Genomic DNA, 14,591 nt, shown 5'->3' with positions numbered 1-14,591 from the left:
TTTCATTTCCAACCAAAGCTTTGACAGCCACTTCTCCAAGTAACTATTTTAGGAAATACAATGACATTTAGGCCTGAGGCAAACCACCTGGCACTTCCCTTTCCAGTCTTGTATATAACTATAGATGCACACATCCTTATCTTAGTGTACATCTTCCACAACTGGACCCACTCTCAACTGAAGTTACCAGAGGGGATTAAAACCTATGGAATAAATACAAGTAAAAGGGGTCTTTTGTGTTACCAACAGCACTTCACACTGGGCAAGAGGCAAAAAAGAGGCATTCTATCTAATTTGTTTGTCCAATTTTAATCACAGAATCATTAGAGTTGGGAAAGACCTCTAAGATCATCAAGTCTAACTGCTGATGTCACCCTACTCTGAAAGAGAAGGTGACTGAGGACATTTTGCTTTTCTTATTTGATACCCTAATTTAAACATCTTTCCCCTGTTGAAGTCACCAGATTTCTCTCTGGCTGGGCACTCCTACCTGAATATGTCATCATCTATACCTGAATATGTCATCATCTATCCCTGAGTAACTTCTTATCACCCTGTCAGATTCCCAGAAGTCAGATGCAATTAGTCTCAGGTGCATTAAAAAGAAAAAGGGTTTTTTAACCAGCCACACACCTCCCTCCTTGCCACAAGTGACTCAACACAGACTGGGAACACACCTGCAAACATCAGCTCTGAGACATCTGGTTTGACGTGCAGGCAGGTGAAGAGTGGCAGAGCACACTGGGCATTATTGACCTTCTCTTTCATATTGCTCAGAGTGGTGTCCATCCTCTGCAGGGGAAGAAAGACATTGGTCCCAAACACATCTTGTAAAGGCCTGCTGATACATATATATATATATATCTCACATATTTTAATTTTATGTAAAGATCTGAGAACTCCTCCTGACAATGAGATTTGATAAGAGAAGTTTTTCACTGATGTGTCAGGTTCTGATTTAAAATTAAACATCTGTGCATTTTTTTCATCCCTTGGTACACAGGGACTTCTAACCAACCTCACACAATCAGTAACAGCCCTTCAGCATCAGAATTATACACATCTGCCACTAAATGCTGTGTTGCCTCTTTTTCAGTGTTTTAAATTGTTTAAAACCCATTATCAGTGTAGGGATAGAAGTGTACAAAACACATCTGCAAATCTATTCACACACTTCAGTCTTGCCACAAGATCAATTCCAGCTGCTGCTCACCTGACTCATAACTGGAAGTCTTTGTGCCTGATTCAGCCAATTAAGAATTTTCAATTACAGAATACAGGATGAAGCTCTCCTGTTGTCTTATTTTCAAAGAAACCAAGGGGATCTTTCACATTGAAATTAGTAATTTTTAAGCAAATGCTGCTTCTTATAGCAAAATGGGCATCCTTTATTATGTGTCACTAAGGTAAATTCAAAGAAATAGTGACAATGGGAATGATATAAGAGTTTGACAGCTTTAACAGCATCAAACAGTACTTTGTTAAGCAAATGCTGCTTCTTATAGCAAAATGTGCACCCTTTATTAAATGCAACTAAGGTAATAAATAAAAAATAACGACAATGGGAATGATATGAGAGTTTGAGAGCCGAAGTGAGCACTCACATCATGGATGAGTGTTTCCCCTATGAGCATGCCAAAGATGTCTGTGAAGGTGACAGGCTGCCCCGAGCTCTTCTTGTTCCACAGGGCCTCGATGTAGCGCTTGACCTTCTGCGGGGTGAGCAGCAGCAGCGGGTTGTGGCTCACCGAGTGCATCAGCTCCTCGTTGATCTCCTTCGGGCCCTTGGCTGGGAACTCAGGGTGGGAATACAGAGTTGACATGTACCTGCAAAGGCAAACAGGCTCTCTGAGCATCAAACCTGCTGCAGTGTCAGCTGCCTGGAAGCTTCATGGAGCTCGCCGTTTATAGGAAATTGTAATTTCCCTTCTCTCAAAGCGCAGAAAGCTGAGCAATTTGTTCTAAATATAAGCACAGGATCAAACACTCAACATGCATTTTGCATAATGGGTATGAAGCAAAGGACTAAAGAGTCCTCATTTTTCTGTTTAAGGGATAGCAGACAGAACATCCTAAGCTGAAAGGAGCTCCTCCTGTTAGCACAGCTGTGTGGCAGACTGGAGGTGCTGGAAGGACACAGGCAGCTCTCTCTCCCTGTAAGAGTTACCTCTGCCCTCCAGTTCATTATCACTACTGAAAAATTCCTGAAATTTCCCAGTGTATCACAGAATACCAGAGTGGTTTGGGTTGGAAGGGAGCTTAAAGCCCATCCAGTTCCACCCCCTGCCATGGGCAGGAACATCTTCCACTGTCCCAGGTTGCTCCAAGCCCTGTCCAGCCTGGCCTTGGGCACTTCCAGGGATCCAGGGGCAGCCACAGCTTCTCTGGGCACCCTGTGCCAGGGCCTGCCCACCCTCACAGGGAACAATTCCTTCCCAATATCCCATCTAAACCTACTCTCTGCCAGTGGGAAGCCATTCCCTGTGTCCTGTCCCTCCATCCCTTGGAAATTGTCTCTCTCCATGGTTTCTGTCAGCTCCCCACAATGAGGGCACCCTGGAGCTCCTTTTCTCCAGGCTATACAATCCCAGATCTCCCAGCAGAGCTGCTCCATCCCTCTGACCATCCTGGGCTCTCTGCAGCAGCTCCAGGTCCCTCCTGTGCTGGGGCAGCTCTGCAGGTGGGGTCTCACCTGAGCCCAGGGGCACAGGGGCAGAATCCCCATCCCTGCCCTGCTGCCCAGGCTGGGGGCTCAGCCCAGGCAGGGGGTTCAGGGCTGGATACAGCCCCACTTCCCAGGATATGATGCTACAGAAGCACAGTAACTACAACCTGCACACAGAGCTAGCTGACTGTGAGGATGATGTAAATAATGAGTTTGTCACTAAGGAACAAGTTTAGTTTTACTGTAAACAAAGCTCAGACACAGGTGCAGGCAGCCCTGGCTTCCACTTGGCTGTGTTAGGTCACACCAAGACAGGCCCTCCTAATCTGTGAGAGGTTCATTTACTATTATTTACCCAGTGACCTGGCCCAGGCACAGCTCTGAGCCAGGATCAGCCTGGCCCTGAGGTCATGCCCAGCCATCTGTGGGACAGCACCACCAGCCCTGCTCCACGTGGGCTGCCAGGACTCCATCCACGGGCTCCACCTGAGCTCCTGGTGCAGGGAAAGGGGAATGCAGCTGGAGAAGTCAAGGTTGCAGCAAGATGGCAGAAAAGCATTGCTCCAAGGTTAGGCATGCAGCTGAGGGGACAAGTGAAAACCTGCCTGTCCCACCACGAAAAGAATTCTCCACCCTTCAGGAAAAAAAAGAAAAGAGAATTATTCCCAAAAGACAGAGTACATGGAAAAGAAAGAAAAGGAAGGGAGTGCCAAAGTGTCAATTTATTTATTCATCAAGCAAGGAAAGACTGAAGGATGACATCAGAGAGCAAAGGCAAATTTGTTCAAACACAAACTGTCTCCAATCTGTTTCTGACTGGAGCGGTTCAGATAATCTAATATAAATGATAATCTCACTATTTTAACTCAGATTTTATAGGTTTACATTAGATCAACTACGTATTCACCCCTGGGTTTTTCCCAAAAAGGACCTCATAGCCAGCAAAGTGACGTCTGTCCTGAGCAGGGATTGCAAACCCTTCCCTAGAAACACAGGCAATGTTTTAACACCACGTTTCCCTATTCCACTGCTCTTCATCCACCTTCTGCTTTTCACAGCTGTGGCAGAAGTCCATCCATCCATCTCTCTCAATGGACAGTGACAAATCTGCCCCCACACACAGGTTCCCACCTTTTACAGTGCAATCTAAAGGAGAAATTTACTCTAGCTCACAGACACTTCTGGCATTTCAAAACCTCCTGGCATTCTGAAAGCTTCCCTCTAGTCTGGGAGAGGGGAAGCAAGCTTCACACAACGGAAAATAATTGACAAAAAAACCCCATACAAGGAGTAGAACCGATCATTATCTCCTTCAAGAGTCAGCTCTGGGGTTAGAGTGTGGAATTAAAATTCATGTGCTTCCTCAGAGCTAAACCAGCTGATGAAACTCATCCCAGGCAGATTTTCCTGCTTGTTCATACTACAACAAAGTCTTTCTATCTCAAAGAATGGAGACAATATGTAATCTCATCCCTGAGTCTGAAAGGACCCTCAGGTCTCTGCTCCAGCCTCATGGTGCTCAGTGAAGTTCAGAGCACTGAGTCAGCCTGAGGATGACACCGTGCCCAGCCTTGGAGAGGATGGCTCAACACCTTCCCCTGCTTGGCCACTCTCACTGCAGCAATTCCCCTAAGAGTTAATCCAATTACTCCTTGTCCTTTCCCTGGGCATCTCCAAAATAATTTGTGTTCTTCGCAGCCACTCATCAGGAACTGAAGATCTTCCCCATCAATGCCTGTGCCTGCTCCTCAAGGTTGAATGAACTATTTTAAAACCTGATGTATTGTGGAATGAGACAGGGGGTAATCCACAGAGGGATGCCCTGCAGGGTGGCAGCCAGGCCCCAGACATCCCCAATAAATCCACCATGATTTTACACTGGGTGTAAAATGGAGCAGAAGATCCATTTTCAGTGCTTTTAAGGAACTCTGAAAGTCCTCCCAAAGCATACAACACATTTTGGGTTGATTGAGTTATCAGCTTCAAATCACAAGGGATTTTTTTGGCTTTTCACTTTTCATCAGGAAAGTGAGGTGTTGATATAGAAATATGGGTGCATAGGTGTGGCACCTCTTCCCATCCATTCCTGCTCTCAAAGCTCCTGGAAGAGCACCTGGAGCCTGAGCTGTCCTTGCCCTTTGGGGCATCCAGAACACCTCCTGAGCAGACCTGGACGTGTGAAATGTGCAGTGAATTATAACCACAGAAATAAGCCAGCTCTGGTGACAATTCCTTCAGAACCTGCTGCAGGGAAGCTGAGCACAAGCAAGAGGAAGGCCTTACCAGGTGGATCCGGAGAGCCCAGCGATGTAGGTGGCGCAGTCCAGCACTCCTGACTCATAAAGCGCCTTCATGACTCCAGCAAAGCCCACCATGGCCCGGAACCCCCCTCCCGAGCCCAGCACGGCGATCACCGGCACCTGCGGGGATGAGACAACACCAGCACCACGTCAGGGACAAGGACACGCCCTGGGAGCACCCAGGCCAGCCCCTCAACACCCCAACAAGAGTTGGAATTTATTTATTTCATGCTACAAGTCACCACTTGTAGCTTAAAATAAATCTGTCCTTCTTATCCATGATGCGAAATAGAGGAGATATTAAATTTAGTTATTAAATGAACTATTCAGTTACAAGACCACTGGGATTTGAAAGCAATCTAAACACCAGCTTTAATCCAATTTGTATCATTGTGACAGAGCCAAAGGCAGTAACATTTACTAATGAGAAACAGAACAGAGACAAATATTTTGACTGGGAGTTTAAAAACAAGTTTTATAACAAAAACATCCACTACTACTACAAAGCATGAAGACAATCTCAATTTTACCCTCACTTTGAAAAAACTACCAGAGAGCTAATGGGAATTCATGGGGATCTGGACAACTACTCATCCACCAAGAGAGGAGTGAGCAGAACCATGTTTACTATGGCACCAGGTTAAAATTGTGTACACAGGAGTTCATTTTACACTTTTCTCCTTCTTACTGCCCAGCCCTGACATCCAGGCTGTTCCCCTCAACTGCATAGCTTCCCCAGGTGTCTAAAAAGAAGACAAAAGAAAATAAAAATTCATTTGCTCCTGCCATCACATGTTTTGGCCTAAGTAAGGGGCTCATCTGGTTCCCAGTTTCCAAAATCCAGGAGGATTTTCCACTGTTCAGGGGTGACAAAGGAACTACCTCTTGGTTGTTACTGAGCATAAAAAGAATCACACAGCTGTGCAGAAAGCCCCTATCTGATCAAAAATCTCCCTGGAAGGCAATTCCAGGTGCCAATAGACAGGATTAGCGACAGGAAAAGGATCCATGTGATGACAGAGTTCTGTTCTTTCTGCAGACTCCATGCTCCAAGCCATGAAACTCCCCTGAGGACTGACTGTCCCGAGGAAATGAACAATGACCAAGGCACTCAAGATGCTTCTTGAAGCTTCCACTCCCCAAAACTCCTTATTCTTGATGCAGTGAGATTATTCTGTTACCTCCTTCACAAGTGCTCAGCTTTAGTAATAGAAACCACAGTTATTCATCGTGCAGCTCCAGAGATAGGGATCTATCCCAAAAATGACACAGCCCAGGGAAGGATTTGGGATATGTTTTGTTAAGCCAACACCCCAATAACGGAGCAGCTGCTTTGAAGGAAGAGCCATGTCAGCAATCCCTCCTTTAATAACCTGGGCAGGCTTTGGAAGCTCCTCAGGAGCACTGCCCACTCAGCCTGAGCAGACACATCCCGACAGGATGGAGATGTCCCCTGCAGGTGCAAGCCTGGAGAAGGCGTGTGAGAACGCTCCCAGATCACCACTGCTCCACCCCTCAGTGCACTGGGAAAATGGGAGAGTCCCTCAGGAGGCAGAGGAATCCACTGTGGAGATGGGCTGGGAATGCCCAGCAGAGTCACCAACATCCTGACTGCAAATGCTTCCTGTTCCACAGGCACTCTGGGCATCCCAGGCTCCTGCACTGGGAAGGGTGAGTACAGCAAGGGGAAGGTGGATTATGGAATCACAAAATCCTCAGGTTGGAAAAGACCTCCAAGATCAAGTCCAACCATCAGCCCAGCACCACCACTAAACCTTGTCCCCAGGTGCCACATCCACACATTTTTTGAGCACTTCCAGGGATGATGATTCCAGCACTGCCCTGGGTAGCCCCTTCCGATGCTTTACAGCCCTTTCCATGCAGAAATTTTCCCTAATATCCAGCCTGATCCTCTCCTGGCACAGCCTGATGCCATTCCCTCTCATCCTGTCCCTGTTCCCTGGGAGCAGAGCCCAACTCCACCAGGTTGCCCCCTCCCTGTTTGTTAAACCAGCTTTTTAACTTCCATTCAGCTTCTGATGTGTTTAAAGGCACAAAACAGCAAAAACTGAAATGAAATACACTCATCCTGCAAGTTGCTCTATGGGATAAATGGGGCAGAGGCAGGGAGGGGGGGAAGGAGCTGCACCCAGAGCACCCAAAGCCAAGAATCAAGAAACCACATCCTGATGAAGAACAGAGAAAAGAGGATACCAAGGGCTGCACACTCTTCTGTTGAGCCCCAAATCCTTTGTAGAGAACCACCAGCACATGAGTTCACTCAAACCAAAAGGTTCTTAATCCTATCTTCCAGTAATCAGGCAAGAAAAAGCTAAACCATACTAAATCTTGTTTTGGCAATGAGGAGTGCAGATGTCTTTATCCAAATGCCCTGGAAACACAGCACACAAAATCTGAATACCTGTGGTGGGAAAAGAATGCCATAGGGCACACAAATGATTATTAAAAAATTGTTCTGCAAATCCAGTCACAGAGAAGTATATGATTTCTTTGGAAGATTATGGTATTTTTAGAAAATTGCTTGAAGCAGAAAAATTAAAAAAATAAACCAAGCAATAATAGAAGAGAATAATAATAGAGAAATCTCTACCTCTGTGTTTCCAGAACGTGCCTCAGGATTAAGTTAGGAAATTTGGAACTACTCACTTCCCCATCCAGACATGAATAATGAATTCAGAGGTATAAAAGTCTCTCAGCATCCCTGCAAAGCACAAGCCACTCACAGATGAAGGAACTTGGGTGAATTTTGAGTATGTGACTTGTTCAAGATTAAACAAGGCCCACAGACAGCTAAGACTACTCAATGTCTCCCAATTTCATGTTAAGACTTCAAACATCCCATGAATCCTCCTGCTACCTTCCATCTGTAGCAATAAAACTACAGTTTAATTTGAACAAAAAGGGTTTTTTTCATTGCTAGAAACAGATAAAAATTCTGTAAGCTTAGAAATACACATTTAGCATATGAAAAATGGGAGGATACCTACAGTTACTGTCTGGGGAGATGCAATTTAACTGATAAAATTTCACTATTAGGAGTCAGTGAGGAATACTAAGGGAAGATGATGACACAAAGAATAAGAGATCTTAGCTGTCCTTTGTAATAATTCATGCACAGATACCACCTGCATGGAACTGAGACCTGAGGCAATGAGTATCACTCCAGTTCCAACTGGAGTTTGGCAGAATAACCACATCCTTTCTGTGGAAGATCTTATTCTGCTCTAGGTCACACCAATGTCACACTGACAGATTCCTACTCTGAGAAGATCTGCATGTGTAAAGATTAAAATAATTCAATTGAAAATTAAGAAACTTTTAAATGTTCCTTCTCAATACACACATTTTTTTCCCAGTCCAATTAAAATACGTACAATGCTTGTTAAATTCTTTTATGTTCCTCAGAAAGTTTCATGAAGCAAGACAGAGTTCAAAAGTACACAACAATAAAACATCTACCAGCTGCTCAAAACTTCAGGGAAATGTAAAAGACATTCTTCAGAGCTGGTTGCAAAAGACTGTCACCTTCTCCTTATATTAAAAATGCACAGAAGGAATCAATAGCAGCGAAGGGATCAACCCAGAATAATTCATGGACTCTGTTCATTGCTTGGCACCCCCATAGGCACAAAGGGCTCCTCTCACAAGTCTGGAAGCAGCACATGAGAGGCAATGGGCAAGGAAGAGAATGGGAAAGGTACAACAAAATAAGTAGATCTGTACCCAGTGGATTCTTGGTTAACTCTAAATAATGAAGTGTTTTATGAAACCACTGAAGAGCTCAGGAGGATCTGGGCCCTTCCTCACAGGGTGCCCAGAGAAGCTGTGGCTGTCCCTGGATCCCTGGAGCTGTCCAAGCCAGGTTGGATGGACTTGGAGCACCCTGGGCTAGTGGAAGGTGTCCCTGCCCATGGCAGGGGTGGCACTGGATGATCCTCACGGTCCCTTCCCACCCAAAGCATTCCCTGACTCTGTGAGATGCCCCAAGCCACCATCAGCCCACTGGGATCTGCTGGCTTCTCTTCCTCTTGGCTTGGTCCAAAGCACCAGCGAGTCAAGGAAAGCTGCAGTTCCTCATGTTTCAGATAAATAGAACTTCATAACCCTAATCCAGTCAAACTGGCTCAAGGAAAAGAAGGAAGGGAAGAAATAAACTAATTTCCAAGCGGACTCTAAATTTAAACCAGCTCATTTCCTGTCTAGTCTTTCAGAGATGAAGGTCACAGAGCATGGGATGGGTGCTGGGCATGCAGGGGCATATTCTGTGCTGGGTGAGTGCCCAGGGCCACTGCAGGATCCAGCAGGTATTTCACATGCCCTGAGGCACCTTTCAGATGGCAATCTCCCCTCGCAGCCAACACCTTAACAAAGCCTGGGATTCAAACCGGGAAAAATTGGAGCAGCTTGTTTAAGGGGCCAATGAATCACAGAACCCCAGAATGATTTCTTTGGAAGGGACCTTAAAGCTCTTCCATTGCCACCACAGGGACACCTCCCACTAGCCCAGGTTGCTCCAAGCCCAGTCCAACCTGGCCTTGGGCACTGCCAGGGATCCAGGGGCAGCCACAGCTCCTCTGGGCACCCTGTGCCAGGGCCTGCCCACCCTCACAGGGAAGGATTTCTTCCTAATATCTAATCTGAATCTCTCCTTTTATAGTTTCCCCCAGTCATAAACTTTAATTCATAAATTTAGAGCCAAAAAAAATTACTCTCCAGGCTAAATATTTTATGTTCACAGCAGAAAAGGATTTTTATAATCTCCAATCTTTCTCCATCAAACCCTTCCACCTCACACACCTCATTCTTTCCTCTGACAGGCAAACAAAGGGTTCCAAAGGGGATGCTAGCCCTGCTGGGAACTCTGCACACTTACATCACGGGAGGAGCTCAGGCTGTGGCTGCTCTCCCCCAGGAAGGATTTGATGCTGTGCACGATGTTGTCTCTGCGCTGCTGCCGGAACCTCTTCTCCTCATCGCACAGGGCCATGCTGAACCGCAGGTCTGTGGAGGAGCTGGTGGGCAAAGGGACAGCCTGTCACAAGAGGCTCAATGCATCACTAACACCTCCCCAGGAAACCAGCAGAAAATCCTCACCCTCTTACAGAAGATGAAGTAAAATTGTATTTTTCATGGGACGCCATCCATCCGCTCTAGAGCGATGGAGGCAAAGAGCAATGTGTCTTTATGACATGCATTTTATAGAGAACTCATTAAAAGCAAATAATTAAATACAGCAAGCCAGTTCTGCACTCACATACAATTATGAACCTACAGCACAGGGAAAAACTGAGCCCTTTTCTCAGTACTTTTCTCTACATTGTGGGATAAAAAACGTACATGAGGCTGCGTAAGGAACTCAGTGCTGTACTTAAGGCACAACTTCAGCTGCCACTTCCCATGGACAGCAAAGAGGAGGAGGGGACAAATCCACCCCACCCTGGTCCCACTGAAAAGCATATGGTGGTGAAATGGATCCATTGAGGCTCAGGTACCAATTCCCCAGATTGGTGCAATGGATCCATTTAGGCTCAGGTACCAATTCCCCAGATTGGTGCAATGGATCCATTGAGGCTCAGATAATAATTCCCCAGATTGGTGCAATGGATCCATTTAGGCTCAGGTACCAATTCCCCAGATTGGTGCAATGGATCCATTGAGGCTCAGATAATAATTCCCCAGATTGGTGGAATGGATCCATTTAGGCTCAGGTAACAATTCCCCAGATTGGTGGAATGGATCCATTTAGGCTCAGATAATAATTCCCCAGATTGGTGGAATGGATCCATTTAGGCTCAGGTAATAATTCCCCAGATTGGTGGAATGGATCCATTGAGGCTCAGATAATAATTCCCCAGATTGGTGCAATGGATCCATTGAGGCTCAGGTAATAATTCCCCAGATTGGTGGAATGGATCCCTTTAGGCTCAGATAATAATTCCCCAGATTGGTGAAATGAATCCATTTAGGTTCAGATAATAATTCCCCAGATTGGTGGAACGGATCCTTTTAGGCTCAGAATATAATTCTCTTATTTTTAAAACAACCAATTATGCAATAAAATAATAGGATTAAGAAAAGGGATAAAAAGAGTCCCTAGAAGCAATGTTCCATGAAGATATCCATCATCTGCATGGCTGTCAGGGAATAGCAGCAGAACTTGATAAGATCCTTTACATTTCAAAGCCTAAGAAGAAGACACAGCCAAGCATCTTGTGTTCATTTCATGTCAGAGATATGAAATGCTTGTAAAGTACAAAGCCTGGCTGGTTCAGGGTGGTCTCAAGGACCACCCACAAATGCATTTTCCTAGTACAACATGATGAGCAGAAATTATCTCTGGGGGATGTTTGTCATCCGGAGTAATCAGGAAATAACTTGACTATTACAGTGCTCACTGCTCCTATTTATAGCTGCTGACAAAAAATGACTCCTTAAATTCCTTGCTCTCAGAAAATCATTTTTAGACTTGAAATCTATTGTTCTGCTTATGCCTCAATATGATTTATGGTCTTTCACCAGGATAGGTGAAGAATGAGGGGGAAAGACAACTAGAGAGGGGGAAAAAAGGGACAGATAAAGGTAGGCATCTGCTTAGCTCTTACATGGAGAACTCCTGGCCCTAAATCTTCACCTAAGCCTTCATTGTGTGGTGTTTACATTTAAATACATTTCAGGAGCAGCTCTGTAACAGCAGCTGAAAGTTCATGTGAATTACAAGTTGCCAGAGAAGGTAAAACAGCGAGAATGAAGCTGCACCTGAGTGGGGTCTGTGGGTTTTTTAGAAAAAAAGCCCTTGAGAAGGAAAGGCTGGGAGATCTACATGGGATGGCCTCGTTCCTGCAAACATTTGGAAGGGTCACACCTCTTAGTCCCAGTAAAGGTGTTTAGTCAATAACAGAATTACAACATGAAAATAAACCAAAGTTGTAAAATCTCATCACTTTTACAGTACCTGGTATTTCTATGCTACAACAGGGATTTTTGCACTCTACCTCACATGTTTTTAAGAAAATCCCAACAGGGTGGGACTCTTGGGATATCCTGTGCTGGGCCAGGAGTTGGACTTTGATGATCCTTGTGGGTCCCTTCCAATTCAGGATATTCTGTGATTCCATGAAAATTTTAATGAACAATTTAACATAAAAGAAATTCTTTTGCTACTGATATGTTTCCACCCTTAAAAAAAATAATTAGATACTCACCATACTTCCAGAGACAATTCCAAAGTCATTTCTGTGACCTAAACAAGAAATATTTCAATATGGTTACAGCACTAAAAAAGGGAAAACCCACAAACACACTTGGAACATCAACTACTACTGTCAGAACTTCTCTTTCTTCCTTTCCTTTTCACTTTTTTTAAAAAAGGAGGATATGTCTGGCACCTATGAATGAGATTCTTTTCTATGGGGTTTTTTTTAAAGCACACAGTGCGATTCCAAAATACACCACCAGAACTGAATACAGTAGAAAATGTTGGTAAGTGCTGGCTTTCACTCCTCAGATCCCTCTTGCCCTTCTTGCACTGCTAATCCCTTTCTGACATGCAGCTCATCTCTGTCCTGAAGGGATCTGATGCTCTTCACCCACCCATGGCTGGCAGGAGAAGCAGGGGACCACACCTAAGTGCCACCTGTGTGAGGGAATCCCTGCTCTGTGCTCCACAGGAGCCACCAAGTGTCCCTCCACATCTAAACATGCCTTACTTAGCAGTCAGGATTGCTCACAGCTTGCTGGAAAATGCAGTGAATGTCACTGCACAATGGTTTCACTTGCCAGCCACCCTGACCTGCCTGGCCACGAGCTATGGGTTGGCCTCCTCTGCCTTTCACAGAGCACTGAGAGGGCTGCCTGCAGGCAAGAAGGTAAAAAATTATGATTACAGCACCAAATCCCTGTCAGGCACAATCCAGGAGCACTGGCTGTGGAACTCAGAATGGAGAGGTGTTTTCACCCTCTCTCTGTGCAATGGCCCTGCTGGTGCAGCCCTGGAGGAGTGACAGACTCAGAGTGTCCTCTATGCAAAACCAGATTTTTCTCCTCACCTGGGGCATGTGAGCACCAGGGATGGAGTCACAACACCCCAGACTGAAGGGCTGCCTGGCCCTCAGACAGCAGAGAAGGATCTGGGATGGATGCACAGCTGCTTCCAACTCCCACTGCAGACCCAATTCCTGACACGGGAATTGCAAATGAGGCAGGGTATGAGCAAGGTGGGGGGAGAAAGAAAGAACAGGCAGAGAAACAACAAAGGGAGGACATGAACAAACAGGGTGAAGAGTCACTGAGGAAGCACTTCAAAGGCAGGGAAGCAATTACACTATTCCCCACCTGGCATTACTAATTTAGAAAGCACTCCTGAAACCATGCAGTGATCCAATGCTTATAAAAATGCATGCACATGAAAGAAACCCTTGGAGGGAAGCATTCCAACAGGGAGATATCATGGCATTTTCCACACCTTACACAGACTGCCACAGACACTTCAGGAATATTATCTCATTTTCAATTTCAGGAATTCTAGGTATACATTGCCTACATCGGGCTCAACCTGACTTCATCTCCCCTTAACTATTTGCTCATAAATTTCAGAGTGCATTTGCCTTTTATGCATTGCTTTTTCCCCCCTATGACTCCCTACCAAGCTTTGCTGAACACTGATGAGAAGTTCAGCAAGGTAAGGCCTTGCATTAATGGAATGAGCTCTGTGAACTGTGTTTGCAAAATGTATTCATCAGTTCTTTCTCACTGCCTCACCACATGCCTGGCAGAACCAGGACCTGCTCTCAGCCCATGCTCTGGAAGCCCACTGAAACTCAGTGAAATAAATATGCAGAAACTTCAAAAATGCTGTTATTTTAAAAAGGAAAAATAATGGAGGGTATCAAAATTCCAACTGCCCTAAGGCTGTGCCAAATGAAATGCTAAACTCACAGATGAAGCTCTCTGGTTTCCAATAAATAGGCCTTTAATCAGTTATTTGCTGTTAACTATGCTTTTAAAGTTGTATCACATGGAAAACAGCAGAGTGGTGACAAATCAAGATCTCTGATCATACAATAAACCATAGCCCAAAGCAGAAATGCAGATGGTATTTATAGATTTCAATATGCCAGAACAAGCTCAATTCCACCCAGATTTAACAACAGTTTCCAGGAGTTACCAGTGCAGGCAGACAAGCCCCACTCAAGAGACTCCATCTGATTTGCAGACATGTTTAAAGGGAATAATCCAATTACTGCATCACCTGCATCACTGCATGTTAAGCAGGTCTGTGTTACAACAAGCCACTTCCAGAAAGTGGAACGTGTAATGATAAAAGAATTCCTGCAGCTTTCTGGAAGCCACAGGCAGCAGCAGGAGGGGCAATGCACTGACCAGCAAACTCTGAGTAACCTCACACTAACTGAGGCCATGAAACCAAACTGCAGTGAGTGTGCAAGGAACTGCTTTAGGCAGGGGGAGCCCCAGAGTGCACTTTTTAAGAGGATTCTCCCAGCAGGGACACCAAGGGATTCAGTGGCACTGCTCTGCTTTATTGTCCTCTCAGCAGGGCTGTTAGAAGATAGATAATTAAGGCTTAAAAGTGTCTTTAGGCTCTGTGT

General features: G+C 45.2%; 1 protein-coding gene across 1 annotated transcript in view; it reads right to left on the bottom strand.

Annotated features, from left to right (window-relative positions):
• The window catches only part of PLA2G4A (phospholipase A2 group IVA), a 51,252-nt gene that overhangs the window by 16,271 nt on the left and 20,390 nt on the right, over window positions 1-14,591 (bottom strand). The window contains exons 5-9 of the mRNA XM_084211280.1: window positions 12,189-12,226; window positions 9,860-9,998; window positions 4,949-5,085; window positions 1,605-1,827; window positions 678-792 (exon numbers count right to left, since the gene is read on the bottom strand). Of these exons, the coding sequence (XP_084067406.1) occupies window positions 678-792; window positions 1,605-1,827; window positions 4,949-5,085; window positions 9,860-9,998; window positions 12,189-12,226 (652 nt within the window). The remainder of the gene's footprint in view (window positions 1-677; window positions 793-1,604; window positions 1,828-4,948; window positions 5,086-9,859; window positions 9,999-12,188; window positions 12,227-14,591) is intronic.

Source organism: Fringilla coelebs, assembly GCF_963513975.1.
Source record: "Fringilla coelebs genome assembly, chromosome: 9".
NCBI lineage: Eukaryota > Metazoa > Chordata > Aves > Passeriformes > Fringillidae > Fringilla > Fringilla coelebs.
Note: the sequence above shows the minus strand (reverse complement) of the source record. Positions and strands in the feature narration are given on the sequence as shown.